At 48.0% G+C, this 27,154-nt stretch overlaps 1 protein-coding gene across 6 annotated transcripts in view; it reads left to right on the forward strand.

Annotated features, from left to right (window-relative positions):
• Positions 1-21,712, forward strand: part of SERTAD2 (SERTA domain containing 2) — an 80,607-nt gene extending 58,895 nt beyond the window's left edge. For 2 of the 6 annotated variants that reach the window (XM_080387926.1, XM_080387930.1), the window contains exon 2: positions 20,425-21,712. In XM_080387926.1, coding sequence (XP_080244052.1) covers positions 20,429-21,373 — 945 coding nt within the window. In that variant the 5' untranslated portion in view covers positions 20,425-20,428 and the 3' untranslated portion in view covers positions 21,374-21,712. Of the gene's footprint in view, positions 1-2,642; positions 3,019-3,275; positions 3,406-4,448; positions 4,559-20,424 lie in introns of those variants that run through there. The other 4 variants (XM_080387927.1, XM_080387929.1, XM_080387928.1 and 1 more) reach the window with 4 other exon arrangements.
• The last annotated feature ends 5,442 nt before the right edge of the window (positions 21,713-27,154 follow it).

A 27,154-nucleotide genomic window follows, 5' to 3' on the forward strand; every position in this document is an offset into this window, starting at 1 on the left:
CGTTGTAGAAAAAATGCAGTTTGGTTCCTTCTCTTCTAGTTTGTTGTCCTCATGTGTGAGCAGTTCGAGGGCCTGTGTCAAGGCTACGACTGCACAGTTAACCTCTGTGCTGCTGCTCCTTGGGAGGCCCTTGCATGTGCCATTCCAAACTGGGATGCGTTTTGGGTGGCTCCTCCTTGCAGACACACAGACTTCTTCCCCCCTGCTCCTGCAGGCTCTGGAAGCCTCTGCTGACACACTTCCTTGTACAGCATTTTGTGGCTCAGTTGCAGGCTGTTCCTCTGCGCTTACTAACGTGTTCAGGCAAACTGCATTTGGGCCTTGCAGACACCTTCTGGTCAGATTGCTTGGGAGCTGCAGAGCAGAGCTTCTGAAGAGGCCAGAAAGGCCTCATTAAATCAGGCACGAGGCAATGTGAGGAGCAGTGGCGGTAGGATTATTTGCCTTGCCTAGCCTAACCTTGTCCCGCCACAACGGAGCCTCTGCTGTGCGCAAAACGGAGGAAGAGGCTTTGCTTGTATCTATTTGTATCGTGACCTGTGCTCAGTTGAGAGTGCTTCTGAGTGTGGATGCAGGTTGTACTAGTTGTGTTTGGAGGAACAATCTGAGTTACAGCGTGACTAAAAACTCCTGCCAAGAAAGGCCCAGGGGAGTTACAGTAGGAAACAGAAGGGGCGGTGAGTTTTCTCTTATGCTAGTGTAAAATTGGAGCAACCTAACAAAGTCAGAAGCATTTAAAACTCAGACGATACTGGGTTTTAAAAGGCTCAGGCCTTTTACTACCGAGCATAACATGGCAAGATCGGAGCTGTGGATATCGGACTGGAGCCCAGCTGCTTATTTAGCAAATGTTTGTGGGTATGCCCATGGTGCCAGTGATAGTGTGCACACACCCAGGCACAGGGACTGTAAACCTGCTGCGGACTTTGAGCTCCGGAAGGCAGGCACTGCTCGGCCGGGTGCATCCGCAGCGCAATTACGCAAGGCCAGATCCTGCTGTGTTACAAATCTGGTGTAAAGGAGGGCAGAATGTGCCCCTGACATTCAGTGGGTATGGCATGCAAAAAAACCCCAGTAAAAAATGTACAAATATTACAAATATTCTGGGTGGGTTTTGGGTAGGCTGGTACCACTCAAGCCCTAAAGAAATGGGTATGTACCTTTTTATTTAGTGAATTTTTTTTTTTATTATTATTATTATGACTCTTGTAATTTCAAGAAAGGACTTGTTTCCCAAAGTAGAAGGACCAAATTTCAGTACCTTGCTGCTGCAAAGTATCTAGCCAGGGAAAGTTCTGGTTTTAATTTTTGCTAGTTCCTCAGCAATTCGCAAGTCACTTGTCAAAATTCAGTGAAGGAATGGTTCGTGATTTGCTTTGCAAATTTGGTTCAGGGCTACCTCTGCACAGCAGAGAGAGGGTGAGAGAGCTGGATCTCCTGAAAGGAATGGGTGGTGGTGCGGGTGGAAGGGGAGAGGTGTGCCAAGGCCTCAAGAACTGGCAAAGTCAAACGGTGGGTTTTAGATCTGACGCCCTTTCCTCCCGTTTCAGTGACTTCAGAGTATTAGTTGCAATACCGAGTATGGGTATTTAAAACTCAGTTAGATGGGGTCTTTTCGATAATAATTTTAGGAATCCATAAAATCATCACTTAATCTCTTCCTGTTAAGGCAGATTCACTATTTTAATTGGGGTTTTTTTTTCCTTTGTGGATTTTTGACAGGTATAATTTTCAGGTTAAAGAGAACTTCCCTCTAAAAGTATCCTACTTTTCCTTTTTGGTTTTCTAGCTGAAAATGGAACTTAATTTCTAACAAGGCCATCAGCTTGATTGATCGCAAATCATTACAGACCATTTCGAGCATAATACCTAAATGAGTCGTGATATTAACGACTAATAATCGCCTTTATGTTAGGTCTTAAAGCTTTATTGTCACGAAGTACAACCGGTTTAGTGGAACATGAAAGGCAGAATGAGCCGAGATGCCGCTGGGGCTGCAGCCAAGACTGTTGGAATCGCCGTTCCAGCACCGGCTGGGCTTGCAGTGCCTTTCGGAACACAAATCATGGAGGTAACTTAAAATAATCGTCGTCTTTCCAGATAGCGCCTGGTGCCGAGCTTCCCCCCCCCCCCCCCCCCCCCCCCCCCCCCCCCCCCACCCAAGTCTTCGTGCGCTCGAACATCTCCGTTTGGCCTCATTTCTGTGCTTCAGCGGTATCCGCACAGCCCCAATTAGCAGCGAGGATCCCGCGGAGGGGGGCGGCTGCCGGCCTCGGCTCCCAGGTGAGCTCCGGGCGGGGGCGGCCGGCACCCCCGCCCCGCTCGGCCCGGCCGGGGGGCAGCTCCGCGGGGGGCCGGGCTGGCCGGGACAACCGAGCCCCGTGCCCCGGCCGGGTCCCCGCCGCCGGATAGCAGGGATACTTGTCATATTTGCGGTCGGGGCGCGCTGGCACCCGCCTTTGTCCCGGCCCGGGCCCCGGCGCTCCCCGGGGAAACCCCGGCGGCCGCTCTGCGGGGGCCGCGCCGCCCGCCCGGGGCCCGGGGCAGAGGCACGCGTGGGCAGGCGCGGGGAGCCGCGGCGGGGCGGGGGGAGCGGGGGAGGGGCGGGGGCGGGGGGGGCAGGCCGGGGCCGAGGCGGAGCTTTGACGCGGGCCGGAGGGCGAGGAGCTCGCCGGAGCCGCCCCTGTCGTCAGTGCTGGCGGCAAGTGCTGGGAGCCGGGGCTGATGCCTCCTCCCTCTCCTCCTCCTCCTCCATTGTATAATGCTGCGTGATCGCAGCCGCCGGGGCAGAGCGGAGGCTTAAATCCTCACGCCGCCTGCGCCTGCCGCCGCCGCCGCCTCCACCACCACCACCACCTCCTCCTCCTCCTCCTCCTCCTCCTCCTCCTCCCACTCTGCATCCCACCCGGCCCCTCCCCGGAGCGGCGCGGCGAGGGAGCGACATATGGAGCTGCTCTAGGGCGAGAGTTCGCGACCTCCCCCCCTCCATGCTTTAGTTCTCAGGTGGAGCTGCATGTGGTGAGTGGGGCTGGGGGCTGCGGGGAGCGGCGTGCGGCTCGGGGGGAGCAGGGGGCCGCGATTTCCCCCCCTACCCTCCCCCCCAGCTTTGCGAGCTGGTGGGGCGCGTTTTATCTCTGCCTTTAAATTCGTGCTCGGGGCGCGTGTCCTCCCACTCTCCTCCGGGGAGGATCGTGCTGAGATGAGCAGAGGAGGAGAGCGGTGGAGTTGCTCTTAAAATACCATTAACCGCCCCCCCCCTCCCCCCCCCCTCCCAGCTTCACGGCGATGCGGGGGGATCCCGGCCCCGAGCAGGTGCGTGTGGTAGTTGGACATAAGAGTTTTCATCGGGGCTGCCGGGCTCGCAGGAGCCGGGCTCCTCCGGCTGGAGGAACCGGCTTTGCAGCGGTAAGTTCGCCTGAGCGCCGGGAGCCCCCGAAGCCGACAGGCTACCGCCTTCTGCTCCGTTTTCCCGGCAAGAGCGGGGACTTTCGGGTACCCCTAGAAGTGTGTGCTGTAGTGCCGGGAGAGCTGAAAGGGCTTGGGGGGGGGGCACACACTTTCCCTCCGCTGGAGCAAAGCTGACATATGGCTGGGCAGGACCCGCCTGGCCCCCGGCCGGACCCTTCCCGGGTTGGTGCCGGGGCGGCCCTAGGGCCGGGATCAGCCTGTGACCCTGAGCCATAGCGAGCCCCGCCAGCACGCAGGAACAGGCGTCTGGGGGGCTTTCTGGAGCAGGATGGTTCATCTTTTAGGAGCTGTGGTGAAAAAACTGTTTATTGGGATTTCCCTCAGGGTGAGGAAATGCTTTAAAAAGAAATAAATAGCGTTTGGGGATGCTGCTTTCATTTAGAGCTTTACTCATGTCAGTGTATCAGGATCTGGAAAGCTAAGTTCTCGTTAAGTATGAAAATAGGAGTGCAGTTACCTGCTGTCACTGCTTGCATTTTGTGAAGCACAGCTGGAAAACCCATGGCCACTTCTGTTGAAAATCCCTGGAGGGGTTTGTGTGCTGTCCCCTGGGACCCTTGGTGGCTGATTTACAGCTACGGGTCAGCTGCTGGTGTAAAATACACTGAATCTGCCCGTTTCACCTCCATCTGGGGGGGCTGTGAGCCCCTTTTTTTACCCAAACTTCAGCAGAGCATGCCAGACCTGTTGCGTGTGACAGTCTGTTCAGACAAGTCCAGAGGTCTTGGGATGAGGAAAGTCCAGGCTTTTTCAGCTAGTGCCCAGTGAAGTCAGCAGGGTGGCTCTCGCTGCCGTCAGTGGGTGCTGGATTTGGCCACCGTAGAATGTGCTATTGCACAAACAGTGGTGGTAGAGGGTTTGGCCGCCCCCTAACATCAGTTTTATGCTTGTCTCTCAAATGGAGGAAAGAGTTTTTCTGTTTCTGTGAGTTGAAATGACACTTCCTACCTCTTTATTCTGATTTTTTTTTTTTTTTTTAGGGATTCACCTGCACAAATGAAGGTGCCTGTGTCTTACAGGCTTCTCACAGGGTACAAAATTGACAGAGGCACCTCAGTTTCCATTTAAGTGCACAGGAAGCTTTCACATGGTAAAATGAACTGTAAAAATGAATTATGTTTTCTTAAAAGTTCCTGCTGCTGCTTAAATTGCTGTAAGAAATTAAGCAGTTGATTAAGCAGGCTAAATTGAAAGTAGCCCTTTCTGCTTGAAGGTAAATGCATACATTTTTACATAATAAGATGGTATCTTTGGTGTCTGATTTGACAAAGTGAGCTAGTGGTGGTGATAGAGATGGGAGGAGGATTAGCAGTTTGTGCTGCCAGGCAGGTATCTGAGAGCATGTCCTAGGGAATACTTCCATTGTCCAGGGAAGTATTGCAGCATCTAACGTAGCAGCTGTGGATCTTCCTCCTTTCGTGACTGATCCTACTTCCATTTAAGTTGGTAGCAAAAACCACCCACTTCTTTTCTGCAGGAACTGGATTGGACTGTTAACAAATGAGCTAGACTTCGTGCATATTAAAACACAGCTTTGATTTTCATGTCAAGCTGATTTCTTTTTCTCTGAAGCCGATTAAAAACAAAGAAAAAGAAACTTGCTAGCCGTAGGTACTTCAGGTTTTGTCTGTAGATGAAGCAGTCTTAAAGAGCATTAAATATGTCTGTAGGTGCTGATTTATAAAGAATTGTAATTGTATTCCTTTATACACCTGCTCTTTTTAATGGGAAAGATGAAATAATGAAAGCCACTCAGTGTTTTGGTGGAAATAATATAAATAATCTAAGCACTTGTAAATTGTCTACCTGAGAGGCATCAAGGAGTTTGAGATAATGCCCTAATATCAAGGAAAGCCTCAAATTTCGTATTCTAAATTATTTTGTTTTAGCTTTCATGAGGTGCAACAATCTTATGCGATGTCTGGTTTGAAGGATTTTGCCATCATTTACACAAGATGCTTTTATTTTTCCAATAAATAATTCATAGGGAAAAAAAATTTTTAGGAACTCTGACTTTTTTCGCGCTGTTGTAAAACACTCCTGGCATAGTTCATCTCTGGCAGTGCTAACTCTAGACAGGTGATCCAAAATACTTGTGACTATTTTTGCTTTTATGTAACATCTTAAAATGTAATCTGTCAAGCAAGGAGAATGCAGTACTTTGAAAGTGTAAGTAGTCTTCTGGTGCTCTACTTCTTGTAAGGACTGGGTAGTAAGAGAGACACCTTCTTTTAACTCTGCTTTGTATGTGTAACTGGCTCGTGAGGAGACAGCTCCCGTTGCAACAGTTCCTTAACACGAACACGCACACAAATCGGTACCAGAAATGGCAGCTTTCAGTTACCCAGTCCAAAGATCAGGAGTGTTCCAAAGGAGAGAGCAAGGTCCAGCTTAAGTGTAAGCAGGTTGGCAGTAAGCAAAGATCTTTAGCGTAGATGAATGTTTTGCTAATTACTAGTTTGTAGGAAATGGAATTTGCCGATCTGAGAACAGCGCTCACTTTCTTCAGGGGGATATAATTGCATGTTTTCTGCCACTTGTTTTATTTGTTAAACTTCTATCAGTCAGAGAAACTGTGCTGTCACAAAGAAGCATCTGGTTTTTGTAAGTGGGGAGAGACCCTCAACATGTGTTGGTTCTTTAATTCTTTTATAAACAAAGACAATTTTTCTGTTTGCTGTAGCGGAGGATTCAGGTTTGTTCAGCATTACCAATGCAAACACTCTGACAAAAAATAAGATAACAATGCTGATGCTTCAGACAAGTGGGGAAAGAAGGCCTTGTAAGTGCAGTGCTCACTCTGCCATTGGGTGTGCTGAAGTCGAGCAAAAGAGTCCGAAGCAAATGTGTGGCTGGGAGACAGCAGAAGTTTCGTGGTGGACGTGGGCCTGTATGTCCTGCTGCGTGTACAGCAGCAGCCACAGCAGGGTCCCTACCCTCTGTCTCATGGCTGTGTGGGTATTAAATGGCATGTTGTTGTGCAGAATAGAAACTGCATTTCGTGTGATGTTGGCTTTGCTGGTGGCTCCTGGTGAATGTGTCAGATGCTCAGTGTCATTGCAAAGTGGCCAGGAGGAGCTGTTGAAGACATGCTAGACCTGCAGCTGGGAGATTCCTCCAGCACAAAGGGGAATTCCTGGGTGGGGAAGGGCTGATTTGAGGGGCATTTCCCAAGGGAGAGCTGGGGGTGGTCTCCAGGGGCATCGGGCAGCTGGTAGGTACAGCCTCGTTGGTCTTCTTCAGAAATGGTTTTAAGTTGTGACAAGGAGCAAGATGGGTTGAAAGGACTGAAGAAGCTGTCAAGTCATCAGAGAGTGAGTTTTCGGTTTTAACGTGTCCCTCTGAGGCTGGGCGCTCCGCTAGCTCAAGTGAGGCTGCGGCCACCACCACATCAGAGTGACTGGATTCAAGCTGCTGCAGTGATATTAAGAACATGCTTAGAGCCCTGCGTTGGGCAAGTTCAGACCATTATTCTTCCACATTAAGGGGCCAGGTTCAGTACTCTGCTCTGCTTGGTGCGTAAAGCCATATAATGTCTGAAGTTCCCAACCTGTATAATATGATCAGTATTTTGAGGAGCAGTGGGCTTAAGGAGGAATTTCTCATTAATATCACTCTGGAACAGAGTTTTAAGTGGCATTGAATGACATGAGTCTCTGTCTGTGTAATTATTGGGAACCACGGGCTGTTTGCTTTGCTTCTACACCAGTGAGATGTATTGGATTTCATCTGACAGCTTCTGTTTCCAGTAAAGTTAGAATAAAATTTTTATTCTTAATACAACAAAATACAAAGAGAAAAGTGCAAATGTGGGTTATTTTCTTTTAATGTTATTTTTAAAATTGGGCAGTATATGGAAGTAGCAGAAGAAAGAAGTTCCCCTTTTCAAAGGAACCCTGAGTTGCTGGAAAGATCTAAATTTGCCCTGAAACTTGCTCGGATGATCTGTAACAAGTAAAACTGTTTTCTTGATCCCAGATTTTCCATTCCCCTAGGAAACCCTTGTGCTCTCTGAGGCACACTCACCTTTTAATGGAACTGTGACAATTATCAGCTGTTTTCTTAGAGTTTCTTATAGTAGCCTGTAACATTAGTCTTCTAAAAACTCCTGTCATGCCAGGCAGGCAATGAGGTTGAGTGAACTGCACTACAGAAAGAACCACCCATGATTGGAGGTAAACTATGCGGATATATGTTGGGGTGGAGGTTGAAAGGAGCGTGGAGGGCATATTTGAAGCAGACTGTGCAACTGCTACAGCAGGTCTGACTAGTTTGAGATGCCTAAAGGCAGCTTTGTCTTAACTTCAGGTAGCTGCAAAATGAAGTTTTAAAACCTAATTCAGAAATACATCATCATCTTCCGGTGCCTCCGCAAACTTTTGACTTTTCATGTGTTTTTACAGGCACTCTTTCACCTTGGAAGAAACATTTAATAGATACACATACACGTGCATGCATATCACTTGCATATTTTTAAAATACATGTTTCATCAAGATAGGAAACAGGCGTTCATACTCAAACCACAGTGGTTTTTTTAAACAGTGGTAACATTTTGCTTTCTTATCGCGCTCTGTGCGTGTGTATGTGTGTGCATGTGAGAGAGAAGCCTCTCTATTTAAGCATTTTTGACATGGCATGATTTGTTGCCTGTTGGTTCTTGTGCCTTCGCCTGTCCCTGTGTAGGAGGAGTGACTTACACTTCATTAGTCTGTGCTGCGGTCAGAAGGATTTTGACCAGAGTACTCTCATGCCGGCTGTCCCAGGAGTACAATAACCTGCTTAGGTTACCCTCCAGTCATCTAGCTCACGGTCTCCCTTACCCTCCTCCTCCATCTGTTTGGCATAACTGGCTCTTCTCAACAGCTCTTCGCCTTTCCTCCCCTAACTAAAGTATTCCACAAATAACTTGCAAATGAATAGAAGAGAGAGAATATTTTCTGTGTGTGTAACATACAGTGTAGAGCTTCCTGTTGCTGCTGTGCTTTCCCTCACTGGCAGTGGAACATACGTGATACATATGTGCTCTTATGTGTTGAGTTTTTCTGTTTGATTGTTTGGTTTTTTTTTTTAATTTGGGGAATATCAGTATAATACTGTCTTGGGTGAGGTGAACGGGTTGTGCCTGAGTGAATGTGAAATGAAGTTTGGGCCATTTTCAGTTTCCTGATCTCTTCTTCTCTATTTTCCACTCCCAATTTCCAAAGACTCGGTTTGTGGGTTAAGTTTGTTCCATGTTAATTGACATGTACTAAGCCTGCTTTTAAATACAGGTTTAATGCACATGTTGTTAAAATATGCTGTTAAAATGGTGTCCCCATATAAATTTAAATGATTTATTTGAGAATGTTTAATTTACTACATAGTTCTGTGGATCCCATGGTGGCTGTTTTAAAGGGTATCGCTTTGGTGTAGTAGTATTTATTGTGAAATCAAGCAGATGCCATGAAAAATGGGATCTCTTTTTGTCTCTTAACTTGTGGCTGTTACAGTTCGAGAGTAGTTCAAGGCTGGCCAAAGTTCCCTTTATCAGTTTTCAGGCGACTTCGTAGGATGTGAGAACACATGCTGTATTTCAACAAACACAAGAGCTTTAGTACCCTGGACTGAAAGGCCAGCAGTTATCATCTTGTCTAACATCACTTAACACCATCTTAGCAAACTTTCATGTCAAACTTTAACTACCTTTTTTTTTTTGTTTGTTTTGTTTTCACTGGTGGTGGAGAAATGTCCAACAGCTTTTCCACCTCTTTAAGAAAAACATGGGGGTGAGTGGGCGCTTTTTCACAGAATATACTTGTTTTCAGGGCTGTGTTCACTTCAGTTAAGCAAAAATGTTGAAAACAACTCATATGCTGTGTAGCTACTTAAAGAAATGCCAGGGAAACACCTTTCCTTTCTCTTAACTCTCAGTAGTGAGAAACTGCTTAGCAAATAAAATCTGCAGGCCAGGAACTAAACATGACTTGTCATTGCTGGGATGTATGTTGCATTTTGCAGTATACGTTATTTTAAGAGGTTGGGTTTTTTCCCCCCTTCCTCTTCTTCTCCCATGCCATTCGCTGCTTTTCAGTTTGACTGTGATAATTTATTCAACACTGTTTTCAGAGCAATAACCTACTTTTTGGCAAACGATTCGGTTCTTTCCACAGTAGTGCGGGTATTTTTCCCCCCCCATGTGTTTATTAAAGGTCTACAACAAGAGGGGAAAAAACAAGGTGTATCTTTGGGGAAAAGATGCTATGATACGCTTGAAAGCAAGGATTCAATCCAAGTAATTATACATACATGAGAAAAAACACTTCTCTTATTATACACAAAGGGGTCTCGTCTCTCTTGGATGCATGCACAGTTCTCATTAACCTTAGTAGAAATTATACCCATCGAGTGAAGATGGGTCTACAATACCCGGTCCCTACGCACGCTAAAAATATCAGCTAGACCGTGACATGCGTGTGCCAATGGAGATGTCTTGTACAATATAACACAATGTTGCTGTAATATACTGTTCAGAGCGATGTTGTGGCGGCGGAGGGATGCATAGCCAATCTTGCCGTTTCATCATTCTCCCTTAGAGTCTGACCAGTAGCATCTTGTTATTACAGGCATGTAATTTTAGCAGTGAAAAGGGAGCGTGTGTTTGCTAGCCTGTGTCACTTTCTGGTGGCTGTGCTAGCTCTTTCAGATTGTTTTGAATTTAATTTACAAGTAAGGTGCCTCTCTTTAGCCAGCACTTTCGCTGTGCCGATGCCTGCCGGCTCTGCAGTGGGGAGAAATGGAAGGCAGTCAGCCCTTGGCTGAATTGGGCCCTGAAGCAGTACACAGTCGTCTTAATTGCTGCTGCTCCTCTGCTTGAAGAGATTACGGCTCTGGTTCTCCCAGCATGGAGCTGCGTGCACCAGCTCTGGCGTGGCTCCTTGCCTGCTGGTGGGGAGATCTCACTGTGCTGTGGTCTTGCTCGTGGGACCTCCTGCTCATGTGTAGGGAGGCCCAGAGTGCCAGACTTGTGGGGAAAAAAAAAAAAAACCCGAACAAAAACCCAAAATATGAATGTGGAGCAGAGGGAGCTTCTTGGCTGATCCCGGGGAGGCTTGTGTGTAGAGGCCCTCACATATTTTTTGGGTGACAACAAGCAGAGTCTGCTGAATAATCAGCTAATCACATAGTAAAGTCAGAGGATCTGGCCTGGTGCTGTGCCTGCTTTTCTTTACTGCAGCTCTGATTTCCTACTGCTGATGCCCAGGTGTGTAATGCAGCTCCTGGTCCTTGAGCTTTTGATGTTGGCAGCAGAGTTGCTCAGCCCGTGTGTACACAGCACAGTATAATTTCATTCATGCTTGACGGGCCTGGCTGCTTCCTTAACACTGCCACGTGGAGACCCGAATTTCAGAATAACCTCAGCCCAGCTTTTTTGGGTGGCTTTTTGAAGCAGAGTCTCAGCCAAGGTGATCCCCAGCAAGGAGGCTCCTGTGTGGTGGCACGGGCGCTGTTGTGAGTAGCTGGTGCGTGCAGCCATCCTGGAGAAGGGTGTAAAGAGGATTTGGCACAGAGATGACCCAAGGAGAGGGGCAGCTTTGCCCTCTTGCTGAAAATCCCTCACCCCCCAGTGACTATCCCTAACAAACAGTTCCCGATAGTGGGAAGGGGGAAATCCTCCACCCAGGTTTGGCTCAAAGCAGGTACTGCCTGGGGTTGGTGGTCAGTGTGGCTGTGTCTACACCAGGTCTGTGAGGGGTTGAGGTGGCGTTAGCAATCGTCGAAAGCCTGTTTCATAAAACTTCCAGTTAAGGATGAGACCAAAAAAGGGCAGGCTGGCGTTCCTGGTTGCATCTGCTGGGCGCTGGCGTAAGGATGCTGATGGGGCGTCCTGTCTGGAGCAGAACACGTGAGAATTGTCTCACACGGCCAAGATGTCCTTTGAGATAGAAATTACTTCTGCTGGACAATCCAAACCTGTTCTTTTTTCCAGTAAAGACCAACTGCCTTCCTGTATGTGAATAAAACCTCTTTTGAATAAATGTTTTCTAGCCCTGGTATGTCACAAAGCTATATCCCCCCTCTTGCTTCGTACTGAGAAGAAGTTGCCAGAGTTGCTCTGAGCTTTTGCTCTTGACTTCAGCCTCGCAGCTGGTTTGAAATAAGCCTAGCTAGCTTTCCATGCACAGAACCTGTGCGGTCTTGTTCACCTTCTAATTCTGCCAGGGCAGTCTTTAATGGTTTAACGAGCTAACAAGTGCTCGTCTGATTTAAACTTGCATTATGTTCTGCTACCCTGATAGAATTCCTAATATTATAAACACCCTTAATAACATAGCTATAATCTAGAAAACCTGCTCTCCTTTTTCCAAACAATTACTTAATGAGGCAGTAATTTATTCTAAGCTATATTTATTGGAGCCCATTCCAGCTTTATCAGACATACTCTGTTTGGTGTGTGCGGTTAGTCAAAAACATTAAAACTGCTCCACTTCTTCCAAGGGAACATGTTACATTTAGCAAACTGACAGCATTAGAAACTGTTTCCAATTTAATAGAAGCATATGTTTCCTGCAAGACTTAACACACTACAGAGTCGGAGATTGCCTTAGACTGCGGCTTTGCCTTTTTTTAGCATGGTAAAAAGGAGCTGGAAACTGAAGGCAGAAGTGGAGTTTGTAGTCATGTTTTTGGTTGTTTTGCCTGCTTTTGTTTTTCGGAGAGCCTTGTAGCAGGGCTTCGGCAGGCTGCAAGTTTAAGAAACTATCAAGAAAGTAGTGTGGGCGGTGCACGGAGAGCTCTCGCTCCAAACGCAGTTTCTGATCATTAACAAACAGCAAGAGCTTGCTTTGCCCTCTGGGCCTCAAATAGTACAGTATGCAACAAGGGAGCGCAGGCAAGGCACGGGGATGGAAACAGTAGGATCAGATTACAGTTTCAAAATATCGCTGGAACACGTTGGCTGGCGTTTACACTATTGACTGGCTTTATAATTGCATTGCTTATTTGCTGGGGAAGGCTTCACCTTACTTTCTGATTAACACAGACACTCCTTTGGGAACCTGGGGACTCCAGGCTGTGAGTACTGAAGTCAACCCCCACGAGAGCTGCATGACTTCAGATGCTCTTCAGATGAGAGCCTGAGCTTCCTCTGATGTCTTGTCTCCTATTTGCCAGGAGGTTTCCTTGCACAGTCCTTAACTAAGTCCTGCTTAGATTAGCCTCTGAAAGTTGCCCACTTAGGTTTTCCTTTCTTATTTCGATTTTTAACTTGAGACTAGAAAAGACCCCTGTCGCCCAGCTGAATTGCTCTCCCCCAGTCTTCACTTGCGGGTGCCTAGAGCGGGGGGCCAAGGCTGCCTTCCTGTAGGAAGGGGGGAAGTGCCTGCCTTGCTGAATGCAGGAGTGGGGTGCTGAGCAGCTTTGCTTGCCTCTCTGCTGCTTCTGGAAGAGCCAAGGTTTGCCCATCCACCACAGGAGATGGGAAGAGTTAGGTCCCCATAAAATGTATGTGAGAAATACCTGCCACTTAGAGTTACTGCTGGCAGTGACAGCCTTGCAGCAAAGGCTTGCAAACAAAAACAATTCCCTGTACTCTCTGGAAGCACAGAGCTACCCAGGAGGCCAATTTTTTGATACAGCTCTAAAGGAGAGTTTTATAACTGCTTATTAAACCTCACTCAGGTTAAAAAAAAAAAAAAAAAAAAAAAGGCAGCCAAAATTAATGTGAAATGTGTGTTGGGGAAAACAAACCTTGTAAATGGTGAATGTCTGAGCACTGGGTCTGGAGTGGACAAGAAACCCCAGCATAGCTCTGCTCCCTGTAATTCTTGTCTAGGGTTGGGGGTTTTGTTTTCAAATTTGCATGTGACATGAGACCCAGTTCTTACCAGGCAGCGGTTGTCAGGAGTCCTTTCTAGCCAGGCAACATGGACGCATTACACTTCAACAAGTAAAATCTGCATCAGATCCTAGAGAAGCAGCTTTGCAAAAAAAAAAACCCAACAAAAAACAACAAACCCACACCACCCGTCAGTGTACAAATTGCGAGCCAGCTGCAGCATATTGAACGTAGCCGTGCGTTACTGCGTGGTACATGCTGTACTAGCTCCCGGGGATGCTGCCGTGCCAGGATTTAAAGACCCTGGTGTCAACAGATGAACTCTTCAGGGAGGGGTGATTTTCATCATGCTGTGGCTGTCGCCTCTGAAAGTCCATGTTGCTTATTTGCTCCAGTCCTGGAGTTAAACCTTGACACCTGGGCTGTACAGCTTTCTTCCTTGTTTTTAGCGAGGTTGGGAGAGGGTGCCAGATTTATGCTGGCGCTCCCTCCGCTGTTTCTCTTCCTTTCCAACTTCGAATGGGAGGAGGATGCTTGCGCTCTGGGAGGGCAGGCCGGCTCCCAGCTGCCAGGGCAGGTTTGCTGTGCTTTGCCAGGATCCTGCAGGCCAAGGAGCATTGTTCTGCAGTGGGTGAGCCCATGGTCCAGCCCTGAGGGGGTCTTCCCAAAACACCAATGCTCTCCCTCCCTCTGCCATGGCCTTGGGGATGTGGGAACAGGGATGGGGAGAGAGAGGTTTACCTGCTTGCCTCCCAGGATCTAGGGGACACATACTTTGAAGTTGAGTTGTGGAGGCTGATTACAAGTTCAGGTGGTCCCTCAGGCTGGATCTGGCAGCACTGAAATGCCTCACGGCAGCCCATCCTGCCTCTGCTAGCTTAGAGGATCTAGCCCTTGTCTTGCCAGTTGAACCCAGTTGGCACAAAAGGCCTTTTTATTTTGGTCCTGCAGCTATCTATGCCAAATCCTGATCCTGCTGAAGTCAGTAACAAAACACTCATTGACTACCGTTGGGCCAGGATACAGCCAACGCAGCCCTCAAGGATGAGGAGCGAGGGATGGAGGAGAGGAAAATAATATTTCATGTGCCAGAAGTGACACAGAAAATGCTTTTGTAATTTACTGGATAGAGTCTCCAAGAAACCCTGGTGAGGCTCATTTACACCTGAGGTTTGGGGAAACTTCGTTTTGCAAATGAAATGTGCAAATTCAGTACTCTTTGCTGTTCAGGCTTTTATGGGGGGCTTTTGTGTGTGGTTTTTTTTTTTTTCTCTGTGCACATGTGTCTGTGAAGTCGTGGTTTATTTTAATCTCAAGTTGCCTTTTTCTTTCTTTTTTTCCTCTTTCTCATCTTTCTCTCTTTTTTTTATTTCATTTTTTTTCTCCCCCCCTCCCCCTCCCCCTTTTGGTTTTAATTACCCAAGATTTCAGAAAGTAACCAGTCCTGCTTTCAACTCTACTTTTTACACGAGCCCCTGCTGTTCATGTCTGTCTTTCGTCTTTTGGCTACATGGGGAGGAATTGTTGCCTGTGGACTCTGGAGTTTGATGCTTTTACCTTTTTGAGCAACGTGGTGTTCATTCTAAAACTGAACCTCGCTGTATGAAGCTGTTCATCCTCTAGACTGACTGATAAGGTGGTGTAAATATGTGTGGAAATGTAACTTCTTAAAAATCCTTTTCTGCTGTCCCTCTTGGTGTTTGGTTCCTCTTTTTCCTTCCTGTCCACCTTGATGAGCGGGGAGGGACTAGTGCGTTGTGGAATTGTCTTCCAGGAAAAGCCCTTGGCATTTTAAACTAAACTGTTAAAAATCTTTGAGAATTAACATTAAAGGGTGTTTTTGTTATTGGTGAGATAACCAAATCACTTTCCCCTTCCGTTTTTTATATATCTAGTGCTTCCCTATGCCAAACTCCTAATTATTAAAGCCTTCAGAAGTAGTCCAGCAGTGACAAGAGACAACGTCCCAAGTACAATCAATAAATACAATACTTCTTTCATGATGTGCAGGTACCTCTGTCCTCTGGAGAGCGAAGGATCGTCACTAAGTAGGCTCAGAGACACAGTCAGGCATTGCACAAGCTTTTTCTGTGTTTAATCGATGACGGTTGACTCCAGAGAACCACCCGCTCCAGGCTGATTATCTCTTCTACTGAGCCCCAACTGCATTTTTTTCCAGCTCTGTCTGAAGAGAATGCAGAGCCAATAAAAGGAAGCTAAATGACATGCAAATGAAAAAAATATATATTACTTTTGTTTTTCAATTAAGAAAAGCCAACTCCCAAACAATGCTAGGGTTTCTCTGGCTCTGAGGCGCGTGCAGTTGCCCTAAATGGGCAAAAAAGCAAGTTGAATCTTTCTCAGGAACAATGGTTCAGCTTTTGGGCCTGGGTCTTCCAGAGCTGGAGCCAACTGGTGGAGAATATTGGGGAAGATCTCCAAGTAACTCCCCTGGCCCCAGTCCCTGGATAAATGCAGTTTTTCCATTGCCTTTCTTCAGCTTTCTGGTTCCACATACCTAAGTAACATTGAAAACTAACTTGCATACCAAACCCCTGCAACACCCTTTATTAAAACAACAACAACAACAAAGCGATATCCCATCTCAGCTCTTAACAGTTGGCCCAAAAATGACTTTTGCTGGCAGACGGGTGGAAATGCAGCAGTAATACATCTGGCTGGGATTGCTGCTCAGCCAAAATAGATGCACGAAAGACCCTCTGTGGACATGACCCTTTGTCGCTGCCTGCCCAGGCTTGCATTTTGGTGGGTTGCTGTTGTCTGACTGTCCCCATTACGGCCATATGACTTGGTAGGCCAACTGTCCTCTGACACTTGAGAGGATGCGGGTGTATCTCGTTTTGTACTGATCTTTGGCCAAGCCAATCTGTAAGTTCGGCGGTTTTGTTTTCCCAGCAGGAGCTTTGGCTGGAAAGGCTAGGAGCAGTTTTTTGAGATGTACAGAACCAAACCAGATCAAATGTTGGCATTGTACAGCTTAGTTTTTTGGGGGTTTTGTAATGTTCAGTATCTGGAGATGTACGACATTGATCTCTTTAATGTAGGTATGAAACTGTTGATGGAAGGAGAGAAGGGATGGTTTGAACTGTAAAGAACAAATGGGCAACGTTGTCTTAAGCTCTGGGGTGGTCAGAAACTAAAATTCCTTTAAGGAGACCCAGAGAAAGTCTTGCAAGCCTGAAAGCGTGTCTGGTTTTATTGACTCTGTCAGTTGGTCTAAAAGATACTGCCTCCTTGCTTTGCGTCAAATGAATCAAGTGATTTATGGAAACTGGAGGGAAATGGTTTTACAGTTCCCATTTGCATGCCAGAGGAGAAGGGAAGAAAATAAAACTTTATAAAACTGAGAGTCTAGTGGTGCTCATTTAGGCCCACTCTTTGGGGGAATAAACACCCCTTGCTTAGGCTGGCATCCTGCTTTGCTGCTTGAATAGTTAAACCAGCTTCAGTTCAGAGAGCTTTACTGGGGAAAAGGAAACCGAAAGCTGTGCTGAAGAGCAAGTAGGTGAAATTGGGAGTTGCCTGATCTATTTTATCTTTTAAAAGGACAAGCTCTGAACCAAGCTGTGTGAAGATCAAGTGAAATATGAAAGCTTGACAGTGATACATACAGGAAACCTTGAATCATTTCTAAGCTTCCTGGAAAATGACGTAGTGAGGTTATTGTCGTGTTTATTAGTGATGATCCCATACCTCTTACTTATCAGCTTAAAAAATGTCTTAACTACCAGCTCCTCAATCCTGGATGCAAACGGGCTCAACTGGATTCATTTGAAATGCTTGTTGACGCCCCCAACAATAATAATTAATAATCCAGTGCAGAGAATGGAGTGTGGCCACCCAGTTGGTCTGTTTTCTTTATCATGGGGAAGAAGGTTTGCTTTGTAGAGTGAATATTTCTATACATGCCTGGCAGAGCCTGACAAACTTCAAAACTCTCATAGTCCCTAAGCCATTTAAAATTTTTTCCTTTACATAGAGCGTTGCTGTATCTTTAGGACAGAGTCTGTCTTTTTTTCAGGGGGGGAGATAGGAAGGGATGGGAAGCTGCTAGCTCTCCTCCTGACCCATTGCTGCTGTGAAAACATGCTGGACTGTGGTAGGGGTTTCGGTTCTTGCTAGCCCAGTCCTCCCTTTCTTGCCCTATCTGGCCAAAGTGGAAGGAAGCATGTCTGTCGTGAACATCTGAACAGCAGAGCCCCCCGTCATACCCTAACCCCCGTGCACGGCTCTGGAGTAGTCCGTGGAAGTGACACTAGGGAGCAGAGAAAAACCAGACTTCGGCAGTAGTGCTAAATTTCAGAGGTTTTGTTCACCCAAGATTCCAGGCGCGGGGATTGCTGGTAGCTGGCCAAGGAGCTTGGATGACAGCCTACCTGTTCCTCAGCTCCGCTCAGCTTGCTCCCTCCCCCCTGCCTTTCTTTTTTTAATTGCATAATATGCTAGAAAATGATCTGGATTTGGGACTTATTTTTAACAGAAGAGGCTCACCTTACCCGATCTGATTTTGGTTTTAATGTCCAGCAAATGCTTTCTGAATATTTTTTTTTTCTTTTGGCATTGAAACCCTGATTTCTTCTGCCCCCTCTCCCACTTTGCAAGTGGTCTTTGCTTTTAAATTTTTGTCAGCCATTCTTGGGGATGTTTGCCAGTCCTTAGCTACGTTGTCTTTCTGCAGAACCAGTATATGACGATCAAATTGGTGTTAGACCTGCCTGGTGCAGTCATTTTGCGGGCATGGATCCCGTTGGGGGAACAGGGAATTGTACTCAAATAAGGAAGGCAAGTTTTGTCTCCTAGACGATAGCTGCATAATAAAACTGCATACAAGAGGAGTCAGATTTGGGGTTAAAAAATATACGCTTGTTGCAACTTCTGTCTGGGCATTTTTCACTTTTTTCTTTTAAACAGAAAAAACAAGGCAGAAATCTTCATGCCATTTTATTAGTGTTTTGTTAAATGGAGGGGAGGGATGCAGGCGTGGCCGGGGGCTGTCTGTGATCCTACGAAAAGGGTGACTGGGTTAGCGCTCCAGCACCTCACCGCTCTGCCTGGGAAGAGAGAGAGGAAACCCGAGTGTTCGCCCGAAGATGTGGAAACAGGCCGAGCATGGGGTGCTGTTCTGCCGGGCCTGCGATCGTACCCCCGTCTCCGTAGGACTTCTCCTTGGCTGATTTGATGCAGCCCATGGGACAGGCACCTGAAGTGTTAGTACGGCCTCTGCTCCTCCTAGATTTGATTTAGATGTCATAAAATAGCTTGTCTGGTAAACTGGGTCCATGCAAGTCGCAGGGGAGAGAGTCGGGGGGAAGCTGCCGTCTCACAAGCACCAAAAGAAGTGCCTGGCACGGGGGCTGTGCTGTTTCACCTGATTAATTGCTGGTATTTCAACAAACCAGACCCTGGCTACTTAGTGAAGGTGGGGGGTAGAGTGAAGCAGAGGGTTTCCGACCCTAATGCCCTCCCAGTTCAGATGCATAACGTTAGGTCGTGCCTCTGTCACAGCACAGCACAGCAGTTCCTTCATTCCTCTGTGTTTGGGGGCATCTTTGTGTCACAAAAATAATGGTGACAAAATGAGGCTGGGACTGTGCTGTGTAGAGGAGCATTTCCAGGCACTCTGAAACATCCTGGAAGAGACAGCACCAGGGATTGAACTGCCCTACTTACTCTTAGCCCAGAAATTATTTATGATGTGGGGCAAGTTTGGTATAATTCCCTTTGTTTCCTTCTGCAAAATCTGCCATCTGACCGGGAGAAAAGCACATGCATTTATGCTGATTTGTGTTCTTTGGAAAGCCCTACAGCATTCTTTTGTTCTCAAATGAGACCTGACATGGATGTAGTCCTGAGTGAGGAACACGCTTTGATGGGGGAGAAGTGAAGACAAATGGTGCATCTGGAGCGATGCATCCTTGCTGTGGTGCGAAAGCTGTTCTGCCTGTGGCGAGCAAGTTCCTGAAAATCTTACCAGAGGAAGTAAAGGCTGCTGGTGTTGCCTTAGCCAGGCGGAGGCTGAGGAGAGGGTTTCAGACCCCATCATATAAAAACGCTTCCCACAGCCAGAAGCACAGGGGCTGCAAGCCCAGCCCGCCCCAGCCCGCTGCCAGGGCTTGCTGTGGGGGTGGGGACGTAGCGCACCCCCCAGTCCAAGGTGCAGCGGGGCCCACGCTCCCCACGTGGATTCGGAGCGCAGGACTAGAGGTGCTGCTGGGCGCCTGGTTCCGGGGGGGGGTGCTCAGCTCTTCAGGAGGTACCCAACCCCTGTGAAGTTTCATGAAGAAGATGCCCCCAGCCTCAAAGTGGGACCCAGGTGCTGTCGGGGTTGAAGGCCCTGGCTGCAGCAGCAGAGTGTAGCACAGAGAGTGGTCTTGGGGAGTAGACTAAAAGACCTGATGGATCATCTTCTTCATCTGTAATCTCTCTAATTCTGAGTGTAATAACTGCATTGCCTGCTCTAGTACATTCCTTAGGCGTTCAGTTAAATAAACCCACGCGGTCAGGTACATGCATATATCCGGGCGTGCTAAAGGGTTGGATCTCCTGACTTCCCTGGAAGGCTTCTCTCAGCAACTGCGCGAGCCTCGCTCCCCTTCCCACCGGCAACGTGCTTTTAGATGAAAAAGGGAAATGCATTGTGAGAACGTCGGTGCGTTACGTGTGTGTTCGCAGGCAGAGTACTGCATCAGTCGGGAAATGGAAGGGAGCGCTCAGTATAGCGTCTGTAGCTTGTGCACCTAGGTGTAGATATTTGGGGACCGTACGCTTAATATATGCGAGAGGGAAATTTGCTGCCAGGCGCGTAAGGGCTTGAGTTTTATAGATGCTGGTTGAATTTCGGCTTGGAATTTACTAGCGTAGCCATGCTTAAACACAGCGGGCCAGAGCACCGTGTTAAGGCGGCTGCCGCCTCCTCATCCCACTGCCATGAGCCGAAAGTGAGTTGTTCATGGGACGGGTTTCCAGTTGTGACCGTCAGGGGTAAGCAAGGAGGGGACGGAGCCGCCAGTCTGTCCACACCACGCGTGTGAGGGAGTGGGTGGGCCAGGGTGGCGATTCTGGTGCGAGGGACGGGCTTCAGGCTTCGCCCGCTTCATCAGTCTCGTCTCTTTCCTTTCAGATATATGTTGGGGAAAGGAGGAAAGCGGAAGTTTGACGAGCATGAAGATGGGTTGGAAGGCAAAGTGGTGTCTCCTACTGACGGTCCCTCTAGGGTGTCTTACACATTACAGCGTCAGACTATCTTCAACATTTCCCTTATGAAACTTTATAACCACAGGCCATTAACTGAGCCGAGCTTGCAAAAGACAGTTTTAATTAACAACATGTTGAGGCGAATCCAGGAAGAACTCAAACAAGAAGGCAGCTTGAGGCCCGTGTTCGTGACCGCTTCGCAGCCCGCCGACCCTCTCAGCGACAACTTCCGCGAGGCCCAGCCGGCGTTCAGCCATCTCGCTTCCCAGCCCCTTCTCCCCACTGACTTCGTAAGCACTATGCCCCTGGAGTCCTGCCTCACCCCAGCCTCTTTGCTCGAGGACGACACTTTTTGCACTTCCCCGACTGTCCAGCACGATGGTCCGACAAAACCACCACCTCCTGCTCTCCAACCAATAAAGGACAGCTTCTCCTCAGCCTTGGACGAAATCGAGGAGCTTTGTCCAGCACCTACCTCCGCAGAGGCAGTAGCAGCCGAAACGGCAGCCGGCGACTCCAAAGCCCACCCCAGCGAGTCCAACGTTCAAAAGCCCGAGGGCCTCCCGGAGAGCAGAACAGCCGAATCGAAACTCATGGACTCGCTACCTGGCAACTTTGAGATAACAACTTCTACAGGTTTCCTCACAGACTTGACCCTGGATGATATTCTGTTCGCTGACATTGATACGTCCATGTATGATTTTGACCCCTGCACGTCTGCCACGGGGGCTGCCTCAAAAATGGCTCCTGTCTCCGCAGATGAGCTCCTAAAAACTCTCGCTCCGTACAGCAGTCAGCCAGTAACTCCAAATCAGCCTTTCAAAATGGACCTCACAGAACTGGATCACATCATGGAGGTGCTTGTTGGGTCTTAAAATATAGAAATATAGCAAATTTTTTTTTTTTTTAATTTTAAGTACCAGTATATACACTTGGTAGTATTTCCATAGTCCCTCCCACCCCCGATTCACAGCACTGTGCATGCGTCCTTGCTTGCCTTTTTTGAAAAGAAAAGGATCACACTAGTTTTTGCTTCAAGCAGAGTTGGAGTGCCTTCATCCATGTATGACCACTTCTAATGTATTTTTTTTTTTAAAGTGGTTCCTCAAGGAAGACCGAATATCCTGGTATAGGAAAGAGTATGTATTGTAGACAATGTTATGTTATTACAAAAAAAAGAAAAAAAAAAAAAAAAAAGAAAAAAAATTGTAAAAGCTAAGCACAAGGATTATGTTGGGGAAAGCTGTAAATTGCATGTGCATATTTGTCTATTTTTTCTATAAGTTTTATTGCAAGAGGTAAAAAATTTTATTATTTAGATAATCTCAATACCATTTTAGCCCTGTATAGGTTGATTTAGCAATTCAGCCTTTTGGAGGCATTAACCTGCTCCTCTTTAAGTGTTGCATTTACATGGCTGTTTAGAAACTGCTGCCCAAATTTATTTTATATTTTTGTACAGATTCTGCAGTTTATGATATTGTTTTTTCTAAAAACAAATGCTGTTTATACACACAAAAAATAGCTATTTTGATAGGATTTGCTCACATAGTTCCTGCATAATTCAGATGTACAAGAACCACTTGTACTTTTATACAGAGTTGTAATGTTTTATATGTGTATGGTGCAAAGAGAAAATTGGATCAAATAAGCCTGCAGTCGGTTTCCCTGAATGCAAACAAAAAAAGTGCTTTAAGAAAGGGCTGGGAGCTGCTTCTGTAGGAGTTTCACAAGTGTTTGCTCCCTGCTGTACCCACTGCGCGCTACTGTGATTCCTGAAACTTAGAGCCATGTCCTTTTCCAACACGTATGTGAAGCAGTTGGCAGGAAACAGTTGTGGAACTTCACCCAAAGAGGTCCTGAGCACCACCGCGGCCGCAGCCTCCCTGCCCCGGCGCCAGGCTGGTGCCCCCAAGCCCACCTGCGTCCCCTTGCCGAGGCGTCCATCCTGCGTGTGACGTGGAGCGCCTTAACACGGCGGCAGATCAGCGCTTCCTCACCCGAAGCTCCTGGGAGTGGTTTTGAGGGAGAACATGCCCGTTGCCTGCCGAGAGCCGACCTCTCGCGGAGACCTTCCTGACCGATGGGCACACACGGAGCAGGCGGAAGACTGGTGTTGACAGCGTCCACTCGCCCTTTCTTGGAGCATTTCTCCTTCCTCCCCTCTCCCCACCTCACTGTGCTAAGTGCTGAAAAAGGTAACTTCAGTATTACTGCAGTGAAGCTCATCTCTTAACCTGCACTGGATGGACTTGCTTTAATATCCATTGCTGTTGGAACTGGAGCCAGTCACCTTCCATCACTTGGCATCTCGTATAGGGTTGGTTTCTTGTATCAACTGTGTTACCTGCTTTACACTTTATAGACCCGTTTTACAACGAATATACAGACACAGCTTTCTATGCATGGTCCCGTTCCCTGTAACACCTGAGAAATCTTCTCCTTACTGCACCAATAGCATTTTTTTAAGTTCATGATGGTGTACATTTAATTTAAAAAAAACCAATGTTTGCAATGTATCATGCCTATTGCTGAAGTTGCTATGGCATTTTAGTTTTTCAATGGTACTTTAGCTGTCGAGTGCCGGTTACAACCTATATTGTTGACATGCCTATGGCTTCTTTAGGAATAACTTTTATATTTATTTAAGAAATTTTAAATTATGTTTTACGTCATTTGGCAATATTCAGTCAGTTCTGCTCCCTTCTTGTCATGGATGAAATTGGGTCTTGCCTGCCTTTTAAGGAGGCAGCTTTTTATAAATTGGCACTTTAAAACAGGCCATATATATTTATTAGTATATAGATAGATAGATGTAACGTAGATATGCACACAGACACAGTATAAAAGCAAATACATTTTGCAATGAAGGATCTCCTAATTGAAATGAAATGCGTCATGTACAATTACGAAACGCGCTTCTGGCTCCTAATTCATCTGCCAGGGTGAGATGCGTGGCTAGGGGAGGGGGGACTTGTGGAGCGGGTGGGTTTGCTTGCTTCTTTTTTCCAAGCTGAACCCAGTGAAGCAGTGGGATTGCTGATGGATTTGCAGTTGTTTCCTTACATGGACTAAAAAAAAATATAATAATAATAAAAAAAAATTAATTGCTTTGAACAGAAAACTGTTGACCAAGTGTAGCTTTAGGGACCATCAGAGGCGAGGGGGTGGGTAAGGAGGGGGGGGCGGTGCTGTCTCGCGCCCAGCAGGACCAGTCCTTGCCTCAGCCACAGCCCTCGGCCCTCGTCGGGAAACAGTCGGCTCTGCCCATTGCGCGTTTCTGGTGACTGGGGCAATGTCACCACGCCAGGGTTCCGGGGCTGTCCCCGCAAACCTGCAGGCGCACGGTCACATCAGCAGTTCCACACGGTGACTGGGTAAGCACTTGCCTTACCCGGGCTAAAACCCAACTGACGGCACGCTGGATGGAACTGGCTGTTTTTTTGGGAATACTTACGCATTTAAACAAGTACCATATGCTAGGCAAGAGTTCGCATCGATGCGGTTTGTGGAGAGCTGTGCTGTTAAGTGGGGTTGAAGTTTTTATGTCCACAGAACAGGAGCTTGAGCTCTAAATCCACGTTACCACTCGTAAGATGATGTCTGTGTATCCTTGGTGCTGAAGCGCACGTCCTGCGGGGTATCCGTGCAGGAATCCCGTAGGACATAAGCCTACCTGACTTACGGGACTAGGCGAAAGGGCGGCGAGGCTGGCGCAGGCTGCGGAGGGAAGGGCTCTGCGGCCCTTGCTCCCCGCACAGTCACTTGCCGCCTGTAGCGTGGCCTTTGCCCTGGTCCTAACAGCAGCCACGTTTGGAATTTCTGAGACCTACACCAGGGATGGAGATTGACATTAATGTGCAATGAAGTGACAAGATGGGAGCAGAATTAAAGAGCTTTGGATTTGAAGTGATTTTTTTTTTTTCCATAAATTATTTATTCTTTTTTTTTTTCCTTCTGTAAATATATTTATTTTATTGTGAAGCTAACAACATCTGGATTGTAACATGTACAGAATGTATGGTAGGAATGTATTCTCTTGTAGGAATGTAAATCTGTATGAAAAAGGGTACGGGAGCCAGATTCAGAGAAAATGAATTGAGTTCCAGTCAGGATATGCATGGCTCACATGACTTACCCCCACCCCACCCCTTTTTTTCTAATATGGGTCTGGTTTGAAATATGCAAAAAGAGTATGGATGAGGGGCAGTTTTATGTTCAAAATCAGTCCTAGCCGGGCTCCTACCCCGTCAGCCTCTCGAGCCGGGCATCCCTTGGGAGCTGCAGCAGAAGGCAGGAGCAAGCGCCGTCACCTCCGTCGCGCTGGGCTGGCTGGTGTAGGAGAAGGTGGCGTTTGTAACGCCTACGGGAAGCCGCGCTCGAGCCCCCGGTGCTGGACGGCTGGAGAAGGTGGCAGGATGTCACCTCCAGCCCCAGAAGCTGCGGCAGCCAGTGCCACCTCGCTGCCCTGCCTGTCCCACCGGCCGGTCCCTGGACACCACGGGTCCCCTCCAGAGCCCGGCGGCACCGCACGCCCGTGGTGCGATGGGGAGCTTCCCTCGGCGAGAGCACGGCTTGGAGCAGTGTCATCCCCGAGCACGTCCGCCTGGCGTGGGCCTGGCAGCCAAGCTGGACCCTCGGAAAGGGAATTCGGTTTTTCCTCAGCGCTGTGTGGTCATAGCCCGGGTTGTTTAAAACTGATGTTTTGAATTTAAAAGTTTACACTTTGATCACCATTAAGTTGAGTAAATGGTAATGGGTCCTGTCTGACAAACGGTTTAATTCACTCCGGCATATTGTGACCTTTTGGTTCTTGTTACAGGGTTTCTTTTGGGTTTGTCTGTCCCCCCCCCCCCCCCCCCCCCAAGCCCCCCTACCAGGTTTCAGTATCCTGCTTCTGTGCAAGTTGCTTTCAGTGCTTCTATTAATTAATGAGACTGAACATTTTTAAAGTCATTAATTCTTTTTTAAGCACTTTTTCTGAAAATAAGCCTAATGCAAGTTCTGGAACCTCTTTAAAAACACAAATTGCAGATAAAATCCCAGCCTTGACTCCTATCTAGTTCTGAGCGTAATCCATACTCGCGCCTGTAAAGGCCAAGATTCTGGAAAAGGTGTAAATAGTGTGACATGTTCAGTGCATGGTTGTTTGAACAGGGCTTGTTATTGTCAAAAAAAAAAAAAAAAGAAAAAAAAAGAAAAAAAAAGAAAAAAAGGCTGTATTTCCCCTTCCCCTCCCACAGACCTTAGAGCTGTGCCTTTTCTATGCAATATTACAGACATATACATCTGAAACCAGATTACTGTATTCACATGTAGGTATGGGCTGTAATCAAAAAAACAATGGGACAAATGTACATGGAAATGAGCAGTCTTACTTTTGTAGTTTTATATTATACAATAAACAATTAAAATAAATTCTGGCTTCATTCTTTCCCTCCACAGATGAGGACAGTAAGGGGGAGACGGACCCCACGGGGGGAGTGGCAGGGGGCAAGGGACGGCCCGGTCCCACCCTGCTCTTCTGTACAAACAAGAGAAATGTCACCTTGTGTGAGGCGTTTGTTGGTGACGGAGAGGTGCCCTGGGTGGCCGTGTCCCTCCGTGGCTGCTCTTGGACTCGGAGGACCGGGGGCTGCTCAGCTCCACCACGGTGTGATCTGCGGCTCTTGACTCGGGCCCCCTGGAGCGTGCAGCTTGCCAGGTGCCACCAGGCTACCAGAGAGGAATCCGTCCAGGTTTAATACATATAGTGCACTGGCCTTCAGGGCATTAAATCCCAGCAGGAAACATCTGATACCTTAATCCATCCCTCCATTTACCAGTGCCCTCTGCCCCCCAGGTGGCTGGTGTTCGCTGGCCGGGCCAGCCGGGAGGGAGATCTCGCACTGCTGGGGCGCAAATGAGTCACCCCCTGCGGCCCCCCAGCCTCCAACACCCCCAGGAACACGACTGCTCCATTTGGGATTTACAGCCGAACCAAAAAGCAGACAGTTGAAAAGCAGCAAGTTTTCCCTATGCTGACGCACCGCACAAAGCATCGTGGCGGCGGCGAGCTGGCTCCTGTGACTGGTGCGGCAGTGGCAGCGCGGGGCATGGGGCTCTAGGCACCAGCGGCTGCTCGGGGACAAATGGCTGCGGGGACACAAGAAAGGCAAGGAAAGGAGAGGTTGGAAGAGTTAAAAGCCAGCCCAGGGATTGAATTTCTGTCTGCTCAGCTCAGAGGGCGAAATGCACCCAGGGCTACGGTGCAAACACAAACGCTTTCCCCAGCGGCTCCGCTGCTGGCCAGGCCACAGGGGTGTTCACCCCGCGCCGGTGGCTGCCGGCACGTCTCCATTGCCGCTGCATCGACCTGGCGCAAGACACGTGGAGGTGCCACCGCCGACGCTCCCAAAGCCGCTGCGGTTTGGTAGCCACGTACCTTTGAAGAGCTCCTTTTCTCACTTGTGACTTGGTACCAGGTGCCACCAGCCCCAAAGGCCAAGGCTGCGCCAGAGCCGCACTTACCCCCCTCCCTGGGTGAGTGGCTTCCCACCCGCTCCAACCCCCCAGCCCAACAGCAACCCAGTGCTCAGGGCTTGTGCAACGGGGCTACGTGTGCAGGGAGCTGCCAAGCGTTGGTGGTGTTGAGTTCTGGGGTACCCCACACCGGA

Source organism: Falco punctatus, assembly GCF_963210335.1.
Source record: "Falco punctatus genome assembly, chromosome: 5".
NCBI lineage: Eukaryota > Metazoa > Chordata > Aves > Falconiformes > Falconidae > Falco > Falco punctatus.